General features: G+C 41.9%; 2 protein-coding genes and 1 long non-coding RNA gene across 4 annotated transcripts; 2 read left to right on the forward strand and 1 right to left on the reverse strand.

The window, feature by feature from the left end:
• Positions 1-201: 201 nt before the first annotated feature.
• LOC136710864 (serine/threonine-protein kinase Nek5) lies at positions 202-13,301 on the forward strand. Of its 2 annotated transcripts, XM_066686714.1 has the most exons (22): positions 202-333; positions 1,363-1,490; positions 1,848-1,944; positions 2,050-2,147; positions 2,291-2,374; positions 3,128-3,198; positions 4,104-4,190; positions 4,378-4,432; positions 4,638-4,838; positions 4,930-5,002; positions 6,133-6,242; positions 7,029-7,249; positions 7,667-7,745; positions 7,871-7,993; positions 8,259-8,339; positions 8,761-8,841; positions 8,942-9,028; positions 10,414-10,509; positions 10,656-10,908; positions 11,058-11,180; positions 11,549-11,726; positions 12,342-13,301. In XM_066686714.1, exons 2-22 carry the CDS (start codon positions 1,371-1,373, stop codon positions 12,607-12,609), a joined length of 2,586 nt encoding a protein of 861 aa, XP_066542811.1. In that variant the 5' UTR covers positions 202-333; positions 1,363-1,370; the 3' UTR covers positions 12,610-13,301. The 2 variants fall into 2 exon arrangements, with proteins under 2 accessions (XP_066542811.1, XP_066542812.1); XM_066686715.1 differs by lacking the exons at positions 202-333; positions 1,363-1,490; positions 1,848-1,944; positions 2,050-2,147 and having other exon boundaries at positions 2,310-2,374; positions 2,528-3,198; positions 12,342-13,298.
• LOC136710867 (uncharacterized) lies at positions 3,981-6,660 on the reverse strand. The gene is made up of 3 exons (XR_010804679.1): positions 6,603-6,660; positions 4,909-5,006; positions 3,981-4,160 (listed from the first exon to the last, which is right to left on the reverse strand). It is a non-coding gene; the product is annotated as an uncharacterized lncRNA (long non-coding RNA).
• A 383-nt stretch (positions 13,302-13,684) lies between the features above and the next one.
• Positions 13,685-19,077, forward strand: med4 (mediator complex subunit 4). The gene is made up of 7 exons (XM_066686716.1): positions 13,685-13,841; positions 14,678-14,744; positions 14,834-15,004; positions 15,257-15,314; positions 15,580-15,666; positions 16,784-16,915; positions 17,954-19,077. Exons 1-7 carry the CDS (start codon positions 13,720-13,722, stop codon positions 18,124-18,126), a joined length of 810 nt encoding a protein of 269 aa, XP_066542813.1. The 5' UTR covers positions 13,685-13,719; the 3' UTR covers positions 18,127-19,077.
• The last annotated feature ends 897 nt before the right edge of the window (positions 19,078-19,974 follow it).

Below are 19,974 nucleotides of genomic sequence, written 5' to 3' on the forward strand. Positions count from 1 at the left end.
AAATGAGCTAAGGCCAGATATAAAAATTACTTGTACTTGTATATATATGTATTTTTATGTGTGTGTGTGTGTGTGTGTATGTATATATGTGTGGGAACCTTTAATATTAGTTATTTAAACTTAAAAATATAAAGAATTTGACTACACCGCCCTGAACTACAATTCCCAGAAAGCCTTTCACGGTCACAGCAACGCTCGTTCGGTCAGAAATGAAAGCGGCGAGCTGTCTGTGTAGTTTAAAATGTTTATATCTGTGTTGTCGTTAAACTGTGGACGTTTCCACGCGTAGATGAAAGGATAGTCTGCTAATATCTAGTCTTCTCCACATATTCGGTGAGTAAAATGTAGGTAAAATCCCTTCGTCTCTTCAGTTTAACAGTAGCGGGCTGTTTACTCGTTGTCATGGTTACGGAGTGTTTCTGTTTTTACCGTTTATAAAATTAGATTACAACATATAATGCGTTACTAAACATCTTACATTAACTTTGAAGAGCCACCTTTAATTAAAGAGTATTATAATGTGTGTCCAATGTGGCAACATACAGTTTTACACATTTTATATAGATTTGTGGCTGAATGCAATCTAATCCCCACGTTACTGTATTAAAGAGACACTATGATTTAATGTCTACGCATTTTGGCCAATGTACACATTCGAATTCAAAATAGATAAATAATCACAGCTCCACTGACCACAAATGGGCACTTTGTAGTTCTACAATTACAGACTGTAGTCTATCCGTTGCCCTGCATAGGTTTTTAGCCCCATTTCACCAGTTTCTTTAAAGGTCAGGGCCCTAACAGAGCAGGTATGATTTGGTGGTGGGTCATTCTCAGCGCTGCAGTGAAACTGTCCTGGTGGTGGTGTGTTAGTGTGTGTTGTGCTGGTACGAGTGGATCAGACACCGCAGTGACTGCTGGAGTTTTTAAACCTTGTGTCCATTCACTGTCCACTCTGTGAGACACTCCTCCCTCGTTGGTCCACCTTGTAGATGTAAAGTCAGAGACAGTAGCTCATTTGTCACTGCACAGTGTGTGTTGGTCGTCCTCTAGTCCTTCATCAGTGGACACAGGAAACTGTCGGCTGGATGTTTTTGGTTGGTGGATTATTCTCAGTCCAGCAGTGACACTGAGGGGTTTAAAACTCCAGCAGCACTACCACATCTTATCCACTTCTAGCACCAGTATAACACACACACTAACACACCACCACGACTGAATTTAATTTTTTATGTACATAAGTGCAAACAGATGATCATAAAGAAATCTACCTTGAATTCTAATCTTATTCTACATTTAGGAGTTTTCTAGCTTTATTTTGTGTTTATGTGGTTTTTCATCATCTCTGTTTTTGTTTCCCAGTTAGAATCATGGACGAGTATGATCTGATCCGTCTGATTGGCCGTGGAGCATTTGGTAAAGCTCTGCTGGTCAAAGAGAAAAGCGGGAACTCAAGGCCATGTGTCATCAAACAAATCGACTGGAGCAGAGTGAGCGTTCACACTGAGGACAAACACAGAATAAACAACCGTCACAGGGTTTAGCCTTCTTTTTCATCCTATAATACACAGCAAATTCACCCATGTTAAATCAACACTACTAGTGTTAAATTAACACTGAGAGTGTTGACAAGTTTACATTTTTACAGTAATGGTGTTGATTTAACACTGGTGAATTTGCTATGTCCCAAAAGCATGAGTGTAGGTCATTGCTCTGGTGGTTATTCTTTGGTTAAAATGTATGTCACGAATCATTCTTTAAATGCGTTTCACTCTTGAACACACACACAACTCATGATTCAAAAGAAATGAACCATCCCAGCTCTCTCTCTCTCTCTCTCTCTGCAGATGTCTCCCAAAGAAAGAGAAGCCTCCAAAAAGGAAGTGACTCTGTTGTCCAAGATGAAACATCCCAACATTGTTGCTTTCTTCAGGTCTTTTATTGGTCAGTTCACTGTCTCAGTGTGCATTCCTGCCTTTTTGTCCTTTGTGTTACTTATATTGTATTTGTTTTTCTCTCTCTCTCCCCCTCTGTGTGTGTGTGTGTCAGAGAAAGAGAATCTCTATATAGTGATGGAGTACTGTGATGGTGGGGATCTGATGAAGAAGATCTCCATGCAGCGAGGACAGCCATTCACAGAAGGGCAGGTCGATATCATTAGTGCTCCCTTAAGGGTTTTGATTCCTTCATCTTGTAATATTTTGATACCACAGCAACAGAATAATATGTTAAATATGTATTAGATGTGTATATTCTCACACACTTAAGGAGTCCTGTGTATATTGTGCAGATCGTGAACTGGTTTGTTCAGATATGTCTGGGACTAAAACACATCCATGACAGGAAGGTCCTGCACAGAGACATTAAATCTCAGGTACACACCCATATCTATTCATATTTATTTATTATTAACATGTTTTAGTGTAGATCAGTCTTAACCACTTCCATGACGTGACCCACTTTTTGAGGTGACAGACATTTCCTGACCCCTCAGTCTCTCGATAAAGTAACTACTCTGTTATTGTAGCCCTACAGGAGCAGTGAATACTGTGTGTAGGTCAGTTTTATTGGGAGTTGACACAGAAAAACCCCTGGACGAAGACCATCATTCACAAATAACCCCAACAGTGGTCAGTCAGAGTGATGCTGATGAGGCAATCTATGGTAGATCAGTCGATAGGAGTCCTGAGATCAGGATAGAATCTGCAGACAATAAGCCTAGGAACAGCTCACTGATGACTCCTACCAGCAGAGCCAATGACTCCTCCAACAACGTCCAGCGCTTTCTGAAATGCAGCCCATACAGATTGATCCACACAAACCCTTCTGTGTTAAAGGAGTACAGAGCACATGCAGCAGCGCCCCCTACAGTTTAGTTCCACAGATGAGTTCTGCCGCCCCCTGCTGGAGAAACGGGTTGAGACGGTGGGTTTAGAGAGGGATGATGATTGTTTGCTGAACATTGGTTACTGTTATCTGTTATAAATGTTATAAATGAGAAAAGGTGAATGTCCTGAATGGGGTTTGTTCGTGTGACACCCTCTGAGTAAACAGGTATGGTAACTCACGTGTGGAATGTGTCTGTGGATGCTCATACTGACTGCTTTGTTTTTATTGAACATGGCAGAATATATTCCTCACCCAAGGAGGTGCTAAAGTCAAGCTGGGAGATTTTGGCATCGCCAGAATGTTAAACAAGTGAGTATTTGTGTTTCTCAAGGTGTGTTAAAATTAAACTCAGTTATAATCCATTCTCTCCACTGTAGTGTGCCTGTTGCTCTGCATACTTTGTTAGCCCCCTCCCCCCTGTTCTTCAATGTTCAGGCCCCCTTACAGAGCAGGTATGATGTGGGTGGTGGAACATTCTTAGCGCTGCAGTGACACTGGCGTGGTGGTGGTGTGTTAGTGTGTGTTGTGCTGGTATGAGTGGATCAGACACAGCAGTGACTGCTGAAGTTTTTAAAGCCCTCTGTGTCTGGACTGAGAATAGTCCAATCAAAGACATCCAGCCGACAGCGTCCTGTGTCTAGAACTACTGTCTCTGACTCTAATAGAGTGGACAGTGTAATGTAGGGTACAGCTACTAAAATGAAAACTGAAACTAAAACTGATCAGTGTAAACTAAACCAGGAAAGTCCCTTCAACCCCAAACTGTACACTTTTAACTGTAACTTCTAAGATGTTGAGGCTTTTTCCCCAGAGTTCTCATTTAAAAATGATTGAGGTGTTCATGTTTTAGGGATGTATCTCTTCAGTGTTACTGTGTGAGACTTTGCAGTGTGAGCCTTTGATCAGAAATTTGTGAGGCTTTGAAGAACACCAAAGAACCAAAGAAGGTGAGGTCAACACAGCTCCTTTAGAAAAAATACTCTTTACTGAAAAGGCAGTGCACAACAAGCTTTTATAAAAGCCCAGAACAGCCAGTGCTCAGCGCTTCTGGAAAAAAAAACACTCACCCTTCAAAGGCACACATGGTTGTGTTTTCGCCTCTCAGCAGAGTCCAGTCCCAGAACTCCATACAACATACACAGCCCCTGTCAGACAGCACAATATACATCTATATCCAATGTGCAAAAATGTTTTCTTTTGTTTTGTTGGGGCAGTTCAGTGGAGCTGGCACGAACCTGCGTGGGGACGCCATATTACCTCTCTCCAGAAATCTGCGAGAACAGACCGTACAACAACAAAACGTATGTAAACAAATCTTTCATTCACATTTTGGATGTTCCAGGTCACACCCTAAGGCATGTGTGTGTGGACGTGAACACTTCAGATAAATAGATTTCATGAAAATAAGTTAATTTATTGGACTGTACTTTTCACAATTAAACCATAATAAAAATTAATTGGACCTCTTTCTCTTTTTCTCCCCCATAGGGATATCTGGTCTCTTGGCTGTGTTCTCTATGAACTCTGCACACTCAAACATCCGGTGAGTTGCAGCACTAACGGACGTACACTTAGTTATCATCTGTCGGGGAGAACCTTGTATCTCCAGAACAGTTATTTAATAGAAGAGTTTACAATTGGTTTATTCATAAATTCAGGAGTTCTACTGGTTAATTCACTGTTTTGGGATTTAGAACTTCCAACATCACTGATTGTAGACACTAAGGGATCTGTGTGTGTGTGATCAGTTTGAAGGCAGCAGTCTAAAGCAGTTGATAGTGCGGATCTGTAGGGGGAGCTATGCTCCAGTGTCCCAGCGCTACAGCCCTGAGCTCAAGCTGCTGCTCTCACAGCTGTTTAAGGTGGGGCCCAGAGATCGGCCCTCCATCAACTCCCTGCTCAAACGACCTCTGCTGTGCACACATATTAGCAAACATCTGGACCCACAGGTAATATATCACATTATATTAAGTGTGTGTGTGTGTGTATGTGTTTGTGTATTACAAGAATGATACATACCTTTCTCTGCATGTGCTGTAGCTAATGGAGGAGGAGTTTAGCCACACAGTTCTGCACAGAGTCAAACCTGTGTCAAACCTCAGACACAATGCAGGTACCTAACATATCACATAACACAGGTCAACAAAACAGTCCTAAACACAACCTAGGACAACACAACTAAAAAAAACACAACTCATAAAAAATAAAACAGCACAGTCCTTAAAAAAGAACAAGAACAGAACACAATCTTAAACCTAAAAAAGGAACACAAGACAGTTACACAAAACAGTCCTAAACACAACAGAGCAAAACAGCACCATCCCAGGCACAGCACAGCTGTCTAACACTGTCCTAAACACAGCACAGCTGTCTAACACTGTCCTAAACACAGCACAGCTGTCTAACACTGTCCTAAACACAGCACAGCTGTCTAACACTGTCCTGAACACAGCACAGCTGTCTAACACTGTCCTAAACACAGCACAGCTGTCTAACACTGTCCTAAACACAGCACAGCTGTCTAACACTGTCCTGAACACAGCAAAAGTATCTAACACAGTCCTAAACACAACACCGTCCTAAACACAGCACAAGGACACAGCACTGTTGTAAACACAGCAATGGTATACAACACTGCCCTAAACACAGCACAGTTCTAAACAGAGCACAGATCTAAACACAGCACAGTTCTAAACACAGAACAAGAACACAACGCAGATATATACAACATAGGAACACAGCACATTCCTAAACATAGCACCATTTTAAACAAGGCACAGGTGCCCAAAACAGTCCTAAACACAACACAGTCTTTAAAAAATGATCTTAAACACATCATTAGGACACAGCAAAATTTTAAATCAACACAGGTATCTGACACAGTCCTACATGTGAAAGACACCTAAACACAGCACAAGACACCTTTACAGTCCTAAAGAAAGCACAGGTATATAGGACTGTCCCAAACAAATCACAGTTAACACAATCGATAACAGTGTGTACGGTTTTAAACACGACACAGAAACACAACATACTCCCAAAACAGGACAGGAAAATACCCAACACAAAAAGACAAAAGCACCATCTAGTGGCCAAGATTAGAACACTTTCAAATAACTGTGACAGATAACAGTGTGTGTTAACTATTCACACACTTTTCTTCAGTGTAAAATACATCATAACCATTCCTTTACACAGTCAGTGCTGTACAATAAATCTCTCTCTTTCTCTGACTCTCTGAAGTCCCACAGAGACCTGGCCCAGTGCTGAAGCCTGGAGCTCCAGTGAGAAAACTGCCCCCCAGACCTGAATGGAGGCCTGCTATAGCCAAGCCTTCCAGCCCCCTCTACAAGGTACAATTCCGTGCCCTCAGTGTGAACAGTGAGGTTCATTATAAACCAGTCATTCTACAGTTACTCACAGACTATGCTGTATTTTAACACTGAAACGCAAAGAGAGGAAGTGAAATTCTAACTTCGTGCCTTTTCTATTAAGGCTTTAAAACAGTAGCATCAAAAAAAAACAAGATAACTTCATTATTATTAAAGGGCGCGGCTCATGGAGAACTCAGTTTGTCCCAGATTCACACGTTTGACGTGAACCTAGGGTGACCAGATGTCCTCTTTTACCCGGACATGTCCTCTTTTTAGACTTAAAAAAATGTCGGAGCGGAATTTCATAAAAAGCCGGGATTTTGTTTTTCTAGAGCTTACATAGAATTTCAAGAAGCGTTTCATTCACAAAGTAGTCCCGCCCTCCCCTACTCCGATTGGTTCGCTTGTGTGAGAAGGGGGCGTGGTGAAGTAGCCTAAAATCTTCTGATTGGACGGTCTGACTGTAGAGCTACCGTTATTGGTCTATAACCTTCTCTGTAAACATTTAATTGGTCAGTCTGCACGTCAGTAGTCAGTAGCCCCCAAGAGACGTGACGTGTCCTCTTTTTCACTATCTCAGATCTGGTCACCCTACGTGAACCGCTAAAGCTTGTTGAATTAAGATAGAAACAGATGTTGGAAACCCATTATCTAAAAATGTAAATAAAACATAGGCATGTTCTTGTTACATAGAACCACACCAATGGTAGAAATAAGAGGTAAAAATAAAAATAATGTTCTTTAAATAAAATTATTGGTCTCCAGCCAGCTCCAGGCCATGCAGCAGCGATGGAGGTGGGAAAAGCTCGAGGAGGAAACATCCAGGGGCAGAACGTTCGTCCACAAGCCTTTGGACAGTACCACGCTCAGTTAGAGCAACTACAGCACAGGCCTTATCTTCATCCTCCTCCTCTCCCTCCAGCAGCACATGAGCCCACAGAACCAGAGAGACCAGACCGGCTTAACGCCCTGGAGCCATACCAGCTGTGAGTGTGTGCTTTTAATGAAAATGAAATTATATATGTAATACAACATAAGCTGCAGTTTCCTCTCATTTCAGCACATCCATCATGTATTTTTATATTTGTATATCTATATCGCCCTCTAAACTTCCTGTAGTGTATTACATTTTGTCAGAATGACTGTGGATCATATATACATTGTAAAGTATTTTAGAGCATTGTGAGTGCATGTGTCTTGCATTAAATATGTGTTTGACGTTTTGACCTCAACAAAAATATGTTTTCTTTCTGTGTGGTTTCTCTCTCTTTTTTTAATATTTGGGGTTTTTTGTATCAGCTAACACTCAGAAATACACTTTGGTGACAGAAGAGCATATCTCAGGCTAAACTAACTATGACCTTCCTGAATATCATGAAAATGTTCATTTTATGTGTTAATAGTGTGGCTGCGGCAAGAGAGGAATACCTGCAGAGGAGACAAGAGGCCAATCAGTACAAACTGAGAGCAGAGAAACAGCTGGTGAGAACTCTCTTACACACACACACACACACAGGAACACAGTACTCTGACAGTAGTTGATCAGCCAAGTTTGGTGTAGTTTGCTCTTTTCTCTGAAACACTGAGTAAACTGCTGTTGTGTGCAGGGTCTGAGACCAGGGACAGGAGATGCTGCTGAACGATACAGATGTTTTGGTCAACAACAGCTGTATGAAGATAGAGCCACTCCACCTCAGAATGTCCCACAGGAAAGAGTACACATACAACAGGTACTGTAGTATGTGTTGGAGACTCACAGCCCCCAAACACCTCTGAAAAATCAAAAAACAAACATTGTGTTTTGTTGCAGTTTTATCACTTTCTCCCATAAAACAAGACAAGCTGTTGCTACAGTGACATTCAAATGTAAACGACTCTCTTTAATTCAGTTGCAGGTCTGTGCAGCTGATGTTAAAATGTTCTGTAAAGTGCAGCACGTGTTTGGTTTAGAAATATACCTTCTGAAAAATAGTTGTGTGTGTGTGTGTGTTACAGGAGTATCTGAAACAGCTGCAGCAGATCAGACAGCGCTACCAGGATGAAGTGAGAGAGATGAGACGGAGAGCTGAGCCCAAGGTGATTCACGCTGCTCACTAGAGTTAAATACTCAACATGGATAAAGGTCTGTGGACTTGTGTTCATTCAGGGATTCTTCTGAAATGGAGGGTGTTAATCAGGAGTTTCTCAGTGGCTGCTCATCTTTACATTAGATGCAGACACAAATATTAGAGAAGTTCTGGGTCACAAACACCACTCCAGCTTGTCATTTCTATAAAGAACACACAGTCCAAAGCTTGGGGGCTTTATTACCCTCCAGGTCACACTTTGCATTGGGCCTGGTGGTGGCTCCACAGACCCCCGTTTCATTGTATATGTTGGAGATTATTACTGAGGAAATGTCCCTAATCTGTATTTACTGTCACAGTTGATTGGGTATTGAGTGTATTGAGTGACTTAGAAATGTGAACTGGGGAGATGTCTCTGTTATTATCCCTAGGCCGAGCCTAAAGCAGGTGGGACATACCTAGTGGAGCGTCCTGAGGAGAAAAACACACCTGTGTCCAGAAAAGAGCGGAAGGTAAATACACACACACACACACACACACACACACACACATACACACACACTTACAGAGAATAGTTTCCCATGAGCCGAGGCTTATACCGTTTCTCCTTAGCCCTCAGACATGGAGGAAGCTCTGAGGAAGATTCGAGAGCAAAACCAAAGAGAGAGGAGAGAGCTGCAGAGAAAACACAAAGAGCAGGTACTCACTGTTCACACAAGGGGGAAAAATACACAAATATAACCCCACTATTAGGTTCTGAACATAATCTACTAATCCTGTTCAAAGCAGGGACACTCTGAGGGATATAAAGAAAACTCATTTGCATCCTTAGCATTGTTGCAGTCGCTTTGAAAACTAAACCATTCTGAGTGTGTTTGAGGAAACTCCAGACACTGTGTGACTGTGAACTCCAAGACATTAGTCTTCACCCTACAGCCCCGACTCAGCCTTGAGGGGTTTTTACTTGCTTCACATTCTGAAGAAAGGCCTCAGTGGAAAGAGATTTTCTGACGATAGCGATAAATGATCAGAAATTGATTTTTTCAGGGAAATGAAAAGCAAATCACTAGATCTCACTAATGTACAGAAGTTAAGGGGGATTACATAGAAAACTATTATTAGAAATACAATCACTTCATTGGCCACTGTTCTTGCACACAGAGGAATTTCTTCTCCGCATTTAACCCAGTCCGTGCAGTGAAACACACAGTTACACACACACTAGTTAACACTAGGTGGCAGTGACCACACAAGCCTGGAGCGGTGGGCAGCCCTAGCCACGGCACCCAGGGAGCAGTTGGGGGTTAGTTGCCTTGCTTAAGAAGGGTGACCAGACGTCCTCTTTTACCCGGACATGTCCTCTTTTTTAGACTTAAAAAATGTCCGGGCGGAATTTCACAAACGTCCGGGATTTTGTTTTTCTAGAGCTTACATAGAACTTCGAGAAGTGCTTCGTTCACAAACTAGTCCCGCCCTCCCCTACTCCGTTTGGTTCGCTTGAGTGGTAGGGGGGCGTGGTGAAGTAGCCTAAAATCTTCTGATTGGACGGTCTGACTGTAGCGCTACCGTTATTGGTCGATAACCTTCTCTGTAAACATTTAATTGGTCAGTCTGCACGTCAGTAGTCAGTAGCCCCGAAGAGACGTGACGTGTCCTCTTTTTCACCATCTCAGATCTAGTCACACTACATTAACCTCTAAAGCTTGTTGAATTAAGATATAAACAGATGTTGGAAACCCATTATCTAAAAATTTTCAAAAATTGTTCATGTTTATGTTTATTCCTGTTTCCCTAATACGTTTTTCACACACATTTTTAGTCATTTCTACAGTTCAAACCTAGTGTTTTTCTTTTCTGTCTGGCCTAACGTTCTGGTCCTGTTTTTCTGTTAATGTTTAGTTCTCGTATAATGTAGCTATGTGCTTTGTGTTAATAAAACACACTTTACACTTGCATCCCACCTCCATGCCTGGTCCGCAAGTCTACTTTTCAGTTTGCGTTAAAGTTGTCCCACTCTAGACCTTCACCTTCAGATCGAGGTTTAGAACAGGAGTGCACCCTGAAGCCTCTTCTCTTTCACACAGAAGGGAATCATGTTCGAGATCAAGCTGCAGGATGAGGAGGCTGAAGGGAGCGAAGGGAAAATAAGACAGAAACCAGACAAAGAGAAAACAGAAGAGGTAAAAACAACAGTTTCAGTTAAGGGAACAGAATCGGTTATGAAATTATTTCAGTTTGAGTGAAGGACCACAGCTGAAACTCCTCCTGCTACTCATTCATGTCTAGCTAAATGGTGTGGAGCTAATTCTTGTTTTTCTGTATTCAGGAGGACCCTCTGAATCAGACACTGAGGTTTGATGCCACTCCCGAGCTTCGACTCTGGAACAGACCTGAGAAGGAGAGCGAGGTCAATGCGGAGATCAGGTCTGAGGAACAGGAAGGAAGCAGTGAGAGAGGAGGAGGAGAGGAGTGTGTGAAAAGAAGAGCCTGGAGACAGAAGGCTCCCCAGACTCTGCTCAATGCTCTGGAAAACATGGAGGTGTCATCTCTCTGTTCTACAGCAAGTTCATCACAAACAGGTACAGGGCGAAGGAAACAAACAGACAAATTAAATTTTGACCCTAAATAAATATTGTTACAATATTGTATGAATGTTCAGAACTGCCTCTTTGCTGTCTATCTTCATTTGAACTGATTAACGCTGGGTTTACACCTTGTCTTACTGTAGGCGGAGCTCTTCAGAAGGAGGAGAAGGAACCATGTCCTGAGGGGCGGAGACAGTGGAGGGACCTCCCCCCAGACACTCTCCTTAAAGCTTTGGCTGAGGCTCATCTCACCTTCTCTACACTGGGTAACGAGAGCTAAGCACAGTTCCTCTTGCTGTGGCTTTACTGGTGTTAAAATTTAGGCTGGGTATAGGAGAATAGGTTTTTTTGTGCTGACCAATCAGGGAAAATGGGGGCAGGTCTTCAGTTTAGTGCCCTGACCAAAAACCCAACACAAAAAAAATAAAACATTCATTGCCTGTAAGCGCTTATCCAGTTCAGGGTCGCGGTGGGTCCAGAGCCTACCTGGAATCATTGGGCGCAAGGCAGGAATACACCCTGGTGGGGGCGCCAGTCCTTCACAGGGGGAAAAAATGATTCTACACATGTTTAATCTTAGTCACAAGCCTCATCTTTCTTTTATTGCTTTCTTTCTGACTCATTTCATTTTCAGGAACGACCACATCTTGTGACAAAGATGCTTCTAAGGAAGAGGAGGAGGAGAAGATGCAGGAGGAAAAAGAGACACCAGAAGTTGGAAGATTGAATACTGCAGCAGATGATGGTAATGATGACTCTGATGTGGAGGTGGACGAGGAGCGATTGGAGCCCAGGTCTGATGACGATGACACGTAAGTGTCACCTCTTAAAAATACCAGAAAAAGACACTGTCTTCGGTTAAAGGTGATATTTCTGACATTCTGACACTGGATGTTGCACTAGAGCAGCAGGATCTCACTAAAACAAACTCTTTGTATTCCCTTCAGCTATGTCTCCCCTCTTCATTTCTTCTTCTCAGCATGGTGCCCAGAGACAGAAGCAGCTAAACACAGGCAGCAGGCCCAACTATAAAACAAAGAGCAAAGAACAACACACACAGAGCATTCTCTGCACAGGATGCTTTTACTCCATTATATCTTTGCATAGAAATCAGTCGCTGCTATATTCATGTTTTAAAATGTCAGATATGTATCACCTTTAACATTTCCTCAGCTTGGTCTATATTCATCTAGCTGTGGACCAATTGCAACCGGTGTTGCCTTTGGCATAGATTTTATGCTCCTGAACACTCTGCCAAAGCTGCATGCTCCCCATGACTAAATAAAATGATTATTTGATGGCAGTGGCTCATTAAGCGTTGTACACCTAATCCATACATAACATCCATACATTAGTGCAAAAAAATAATAATAAATCTTAATATCTCTCTCTGCTTGTCATTTTCTTCCATCTTTCCATCTTGCCAGGAACTTTGAGGAGTCTGAGGACGAGCTGAGGGAGGAAGTGGCGGACTCTATGAGAAACCTCTTCACAGAAGGGGACGATGATGATACTGTAGATGGATTGAAGTTGGAAGAGGAAGCAACAGAAGTGATAGAAAAATGTGAGGAAAGCAGTGTTAAAGAGGGCATCACAGACCCCTCCACAGAAGCAGAGTCAGAGCTGCAGACTGGGCAAGAACAGGCAGCACTGAACTTAAAGCCAGAGCAGAACCAGCTGGTGGGAACATCATAATACACTGGCGATGATTTCAGTGAAAATGATTTGGTGATGGACAACAGCCACCAACCCATCACAGGGCAGTAACATAATGCTCTCCACTGAGAAAGTTCAGTACGTTCGGTCCTGTGTACATTTACTAACTAAATAACAAAGGATCCTCTGGAATATGTGGTAAACGGATTAAAAGCTGAACTATGAATGATTTTATTAGGCTGAAATGGACACAGCGCACATTCATTCTTTCATTCATTCATTGTCTGTGCCAGTCCTTCACAGGGCAGCACACACTCACACCTAAGGACACTTTTAAATCATCAGTCCACATACCAATGTGTGTTTTTGGACAGTGGGAGGAAACCAGGTGAGAACACACCAAACTTCTCACAGACACCAGAGTGGGACTTGAACCCATAACCCCAGGGTCCTGGAGCTATGTGACTGCAACACACCTGATGCGCCACAGTGCCACCCCACACATCACACATTTAAGGAAAAAAACAAGATAGAAGGGGACTATGAAGAGGAGCTGTTGGAGCTTGATTGCAGTAATCAATATTTGAATATGTCTCTGTGGTTCCGCAGCATTCCAGTTAAACTGGTTACACTGCAAACATTTCTTGGGTTAATATTAAGATCTACTGTAAATTTAAGACCTGCTGCTGTTGCTGGATTTATTTGTTTTGTGCCATCCGCTGGAAATGGAAATGGTTGTTTCATTTTTCAGTTTCTGAAAAGAAATAAAATAATAATAAAAAACACTTTAATGTTGTTTTCTGTTTTATAAAAAAAATATAAATAAATACATAAACAATAGCAAATTGTTTCAAAACATCACCCAACTGTTTGCTTAAAATTGCATAAATTGTTACATATAAAAACTATAGGAAAGACAATGTACACTTTCCACACAGAGTAAACAAACCCAGATTAATAGAAAATAGGTGACCATTACTGTGATATTGCTGATAATCTCATTTGTGCTGAACCTAATAGGGAAAACTGTAACAATAATGTTGTTTTAATAAACGTTATTCACTACGTTTTGGATGTTAAAGGATGACTCAAGGGTCCTTTAAAGATATGAAGAGCAGCTCGACAGGGGGCAGTGTTTCACTCCAGTTCATGATCCTCCAGAATCCACAGAAGGAGAAAGACAAAAAAGCGGTGAAGATAATGGCGTCGAGTGAGAAATCAACAAAAGAGAAGCTCCTTTCTGCGCTCAACGACATCGATGTTTTATCCCGGTGAGTGTTAGTGTTTGTCTTCAGCTCTAAACTCACCTCTTTTGTTGTATTTCGCACTTTTATTTTCTCAATGAGAGCGTTTCTGCCCGTTACTGCTACGGACACTTTAAGAGCTATTATTTTCCGCACCCGTATTCCGCTCCTTAAGCTGTGATTGGCTGTTTGCGTCCCGCCTCTAGCGCTTTGATTGGTCCTTAATGTTTATATCACCTTTCCTTGAACCCGCGGAGCAATAGGAGCACAGGATGACCGTTGGAGGTGGAGCTTATTGGAAAGCGGGTGTGGAAAAAAAAAGAAAACTCGCTATCGCGTATTTCTGTTTTGTAGAGGACAGTAAAGTATTAAAAAGAAATATAACAAACATTCTGTAATTAATATAAAAACATATAATCTGATATTTCAGGGAGAGTCGAAAGAAGTCATAAGAAAAAGCTCATTCATTATGTCTAAGCCTGTGATCAGTTTAATCAGTAATAATAGCCTTTCCTGAAGAAATCAAAGGGTGTATCAACAGGGAATGTTGCTGACTTATTATAATTTGCATATTGGTACAAATTATTTATAGATGTTTATTTACTAAACAAAATTGGTATTATAAAGTATGTGCTTTATTTAAATGTTCAAATATTTTAATGCGCACCTATTGTGTGCTCAAAGCTTGTGTAATCACCAAAGAAAAACTTTGAAGCAGCTCCACATGAGCCTAAGTTGAAAATAACCAGCACCAGGAGTCCAGACAGATTTAAAGGCCCCAGGATTGACCTGTGGTGCAGTGAAACGGTATTCTCTGAAACGATGATGTAAACCATTCCTTTGTCTCTTTTCTCTCTCTGTAGAGAGCTGATAGAGATGCTGGCACTCTCACGAACCCAAAAGTTACCCCAGCCTGGAGAGGACACTCAGGTACAGAATACACAGATTGAGTTGTTACAGGCTTGTTTGTGAATACTAGTTCACTGTGGAGGCTGACGTGTGTGTGTGTGTGAACGCAGGTGCTAGAGCTGTTGGTTCAGAGAGATAGAGAGTTCCAGGAGCTGATGCACACGGCTGTGGAGCAGGGAAGGATCCACCAGGAGATGCAGCAGCTGGAGAAAGAAGCGGAGAAGAGAGACAGCGACATCCAGCTGTTGCAGAAGCAGCTCAAAGAGGCCGAGCACATCCTGGTGAGGCTTTTGATCTATTGTGCGCACACAGTATTCCTTAATAAGAAAGGCCACAGCTGCAATAAATGGTGGTCTGTGTGTGCCTTAGCCTTTTTTCTGACACCTCTCTCTCTCTCTCTCTCTCTCTCTCTCTCTCTCTCTCTCTCTCTCTTTCTTTCTTTCTTTCTTTCTTTCTTTCTTTCTTTCTTTCTTTCTTTCTTTCTTTCTTTCTTTCTTTCTGACTCCCCCTCCATACTCCCACTCTCCCACCAGGCCACTGCTGTGTACCAGGCCAAAGAGAAGCTCAAGTCCATCGATAAGGCCAGAAAAGGTGCTGTCTTTCAGTTTGAACTCTGTAAAAACAAATGATTTACCTATAAACTTTAATATTGTGTATTTTCATGGTAAGGCATTATCAGAGTCCATTGCCTCCGAACTTAATAACGAAATGCTGTTCTGATGCTGAGTATCCAGCTTATTGCTATCAGTAAATTAGAGTCACATGCACTACTTGTATTTTTAATTATTTATTGTGCACGGCTGATGAAAAGTTTTCTTATCTTTAACAGGTGTGTGTTTTGTTTATTTATTTTCAGGCAGCATCTCTTCAGAGGAAATCATTAAGTATGCACACAGGATCAGCGCCAGTAACGCAGTTTGTGCTCCTCTGAACTGGGTCCCAGGTATTTTCTTATCAATTTCACTCTCCTCTCTCTACCTCTTTTCTTTATATGCCTTTCCTCTACATATTTATTTGGCTCACTTTGTATTTCTGATACAGTTAAAATATCCTGTATAAACAAAACTTTTTATCTATCATTTAAAGGCTAAGCACCACTTAATGGACCTCCATGAATATTTCACATTATCTTAGTTACTGACAGATATAAGTATGAATTAAAATGAAAATAGCAGCTTATTTTGCTTTAAAACTGACAATTTTATTAAATTGACGGAAAAACCCGAGCTCGCTACGGAAATTCTTGAACGCGACCGTGACGTCACTGGTGGACAACAGCTGAACAACACCGCGGTAAAACACCGTTATGACTGACTGTTATGACAGTATCTAGCTAAATAACCAACATTATTCATGACAATAGCCTAGCAATAAGCTAAACTCAAATGTAGAGGTACCGTTATTCTTGTAAATGTGATCGAAGTCGAACTCGAATTCATCCGACACTATAAACCTCCGTAATGCAGCTACGTAGCCGAGTATAATCTGAGCCACCGAGTTTAGCGAGTCAAGCTAACGTTAACTAACACCAACTAAAACAGGCGAAGTGAGTGTCCTTACCCTGTTTACCTCCATGTTACAGAGGCTCTTAAACACCTTTCGTTGGTTTTCTGACTATCAATAAACACAAGTTAGGAACTCAAATTCCACTGTATTTATTTGTTTGACACTTTCATAGAGCTGGTGCTTAGCCGTTAAAGAAAAAAATAGGCTGCCATTTTTGTGGCATCAAACAAACAGTTTTCTTTATTTTTGTTTAAGTGGAGTCCTCAATTGTTCTTTGTCCTAAGTGGGCTTTTCACTGTGCTTTCACACCTACACTGCTCCGTTCGGTCACTACTTTGTCCTGACCGTGTCATGGCCAGATTTCTCAGAGTATTTACATGCTGTGTGCATGTGTAGTGAACAGAAGGGTTCAGTACCCTGCTTTGTTAGTCAGGCCACATTACACTGGTATCCTTGGGCAAGAACCATGATGTTTCATTTATGCACATGTGTAACATAAGGATTCAAAGACTCTTTGGCTATATATATAATATGTGTGTGGGTGTGTTTGTCAGGGGACCCACGAAGGCCTTATCCCACAGACCTGGAGATGCGCAGCGGGATGCTGGGACACATGAGCAACTTGCCGACCAATGGAGTGAATGGACACTTGCCAGGCGATGCCTTGGCTGCTGGGAGATTACCAGGTACCCCTGTGTCTGTGTGTGTGTGTGAGAGAGATAAAACCTTATCAGTTTTATTTCTCAAACAGCAGTACATCACTTTTAGCCTTACTGACACTCGTCGGTGTTCTGGAGTTAGATTCTGTTTGTGTTACTCTGTGTGTGTTACTGTGTGTGTGTGTGTGTGTGTGTGTGTGTGTGTGTGTGTGTGAGAGATATCTGAGGGTTATATCAGGCTTCCTTTGTAGGAAGGATGAAATTTCTCCCCATCCCACTGAAATGAAGGGTATTAATCAATAGTTTCTCTGCTTCACTACAAAACTTTGCTCTAGAAGTTGGAAAATTGCTGTGAGGATTCAATAGCAGCTTTGGAAGCATTAGTAAGGTTGTTTGCTGGTGTTGTATGATTTAGTTCTGGTTCCAACCTCCCAAACTCATCCCAGAAGAATTAAATGGAGCCCAGTGACCCCAGAGAACATCGTTACAGTGCTCTGCAGCCCAAACCGGGGAGAGCTTTATTCCTCTGTAGCAGAGATCACGTTTGTTTTTATCGGAATCACACCAGCAGATTGTAAACATTATGCTGTGGTCTTTTGAAGAGGTTCAAACGCTCCTTGGATCAATGGCCAATTAATCGAGAGCTGGACACTGAAACAAGGAAGGAACAGATTCTACTGATCTGTCTGAACACAGCTCCGTTGTCAGTTCAGTCCCAAACAACCACAGCAACAACAACAACAAGCCAATACACGATGAGTGAACAAAGCTTAACACTACCACTGTCGTTGGTGTGGTTTCCAAATCCTGCTGTTCCCACTAGAGACGACACCGGATACATTTCGGGGGGTGGTGGGGGTTACACTGGAATATTTACCATGGAAAAAGTCAGTAGAGTATGTACGCTACAGTGGAAGAGCACCATTAGGTGCATGTGTAGCTACTTATTGACAAGATTCATTTAAAGATTTGACTCTAATTAACTGTATCCATGTATGTATGTGTGTGTGTTGATGGATGCAGTGCTGTGTGAAATTATGACGCTGTTTTCTTGTTTCCTGTCAGACGTGCTCGCTCCTCAGTATCCCTGGCAGTCCTCCGACGTTTCCATGGGGATGCTGCCCCCTCACCACGGCAACGATTTTGGCCTTGAGCCGCCGGGACACAACAAGGAGAACGAGGATGATGTGGAGGCAATGAGCACCGACTCGTCCAGCAGCAGCAGCGACTCGGACTGAGAAAGAGATATAGAGAAAGTGTGTGTGTATGAGCAAGAGATAAAGTGTGAGAGATATTCACAGCTAGAGAGAGAGAGTGTCCACAGATGGGGGAGCTGTTTCCTTACCTTTCTTGAGAGCATTTCTACAGGAATTTACATGCTGAATAGGAAACTCAAAATTCTCCAAAGACATGTTTAGTGCTTTAATTTTTTATATATTTTCACTGGAGCTTTGAAGCTAATGTAGCTAAGAAGTAATAGAAAATATACCCCACCAATCATTTAAGTATGTATTTGTCTTATGAACATTATTACAGTCTCAAAAACCCCACCTACCACATTTTCATGTGTTTCCAAGTGGTAATTGTGAAGATAAAATACATAATTTCTGTTGTATCAAATTTCACACAGCGTAATCCCAGCTCCTCTGTTCGAAAATGAGATACATTTACTTCTTACGACATTCACCAAGCCTCTTTGAGCTTACCCTGCTGATTGGAGTAGTGTAAGCATCCATTACTTGTAAAATGCCTCAGTCAAACCATTTCAGATAAAAAAATAATTTTCCTGGTGAGGGAAATGGAGTCAGAGCACATCATATTTCCCAGTAAATGCTGTAAAAGGGACATTTTCAGCATCAATTTATCTCCACTATGCTCCAAGTCTGTCAGTGTGAGACTACAGCAGGTGAAGAGCTTGAGATTTCAGTGATATTTTAGCCAGATGTTCATGCTCTTTTTATGCAGCCTTGTCCAAATTTATTTAATCCTCACTCCTCAGTGTGTTTTTGGCTGGTGCTTGGACCCAGAGTTGTTTGTTTGTACCCCCTCTCTCTCTCTCTCTCTGTGTGTATACATGCAGTGCGCGAGTGTAAATGTTCAAACTTTTGGAGCTGGCTTTTCCTGCTCGGCTGTCATGTAAATAGTGCTGTAAATATATTTGAATTTTCACACTGTAAATAAAATTCGCTTTGGGTATGATCAAAGAGTTTTGTGTTTGTTTGCAGAAGGATGTGCTGGATTTCTTCCCTTGAAAACAATTCATATTGCAGCCCCTTGTGGTGCAGTTCAAAACCATGAGTGAGTAAGGTGAACGAGTGAGTTACAAACCAGTTTCACGTGGTGTTTCCCATCTAAATTTCCGTCCAAATCGTGTTCATTACTGAGCTACGATGACATTCAGGAGTTTAAATGTGAACATTGCTAAGTCCATGCTATCAACCCAGTGTATTAAAATGACGCTGAGTAAAAGTATGTCTACTATAGCTCTTCAGACTGTAGCCTGAAAGCCTCTAAACTCCCACACTGGAGAAAGATAGGAGGTTCCTGTTATGTGAAATCAGTATAGTGTGCAGTAGTAAGTGCTATCAGCGACAGCCCTTAATCTACTGAATCAAAGCAGGTTTGGGTCTGGAGAGTGCTTGGATTACTTAGATGGGAGACCTCCTATGAAAGTTTGGGTGGCTGTATGAGGTGGTTTTGCCTGGGCCACGTGTGGGTGATGTGGATCCAATGCCTGGGTGCAGTGACAGGGACACTGTACTGAATCAATGCTGCTGTCCTTAAATTGAGATTTGAAGGATCCAGTGACATTTGCAGGAACTCTGTATGTACTGTAGTATCTTGTGTTTGGAACATATTAATACGGGTAGCAGGGAGTATCATTGACAAAGTTCATGTTTTCTATAGAGAACTGCAGCTAAGGTTAGAGATGTACTTGCCGTCGGCCATTTGCTTAGATAACTGTCTGCATCGTGAAGGTAACTTACTCGCCTATGTTCTCCACTAATAACTGGAGGCTTCCACAAGAGGGCAGACCAGAGAAATATGTGGGTAAATGCAGATTGTGACACATTACGTCTTTGTGG

Source organism: Hoplias malabaricus, chromosome 12 (genome assembly GCF_029633855.1).
Source record: "Hoplias malabaricus isolate fHopMal1 chromosome 12, fHopMal1.hap1, whole genome shotgun sequence".
Taxonomy (NCBI): Eukaryota; Metazoa; Chordata; class Actinopteri; order Characiformes; family Erythrinidae; genus Hoplias; species Hoplias malabaricus.

Coding starts and splice junctions, on each gene's coding strand:
- med4 (XM_066686716.1), top strand. CDS start 13,720: ATGATCCTCCAGAATCCACAGAAGGAGAAAGACAAAAAAGCGGTGAAG. Junction 15,315..15,579: donor CATCGATAAGGCCAGAAAAG/GTGCTGTCTTTC, acceptor ATTTATTTTCAG/GCAGCATCTCTTCAGAGGAA. Junction 15,667..16,783: donor TCCTCTGAACTGGGTCCCAG/GTATTTTCTTAT, acceptor TGTGTTTGTCAG/GGGACCCACGAAGGCCTTAT.
- LOC136710864 (XM_066686714.1), top strand. CDS start 1,371: ATGGACGAGTATGATCTGATCCGTCTGATTGGCCGTGGAGCATTTGGT. Junction 7,250..7,666: donor GCCCTGGAGCCATACCAGCT/GTGAGTGTGTGC, acceptor ATGTGTTAATAG/TGTGGCTGCGGCAAGAGAGG. Junction 8,842..8,941: donor TGTCCAGAAAAGAGCGGAAG/GTAAATACACAC, acceptor GTTTCTCCTTAG/CCCTCAGACATGGAGGAAGC.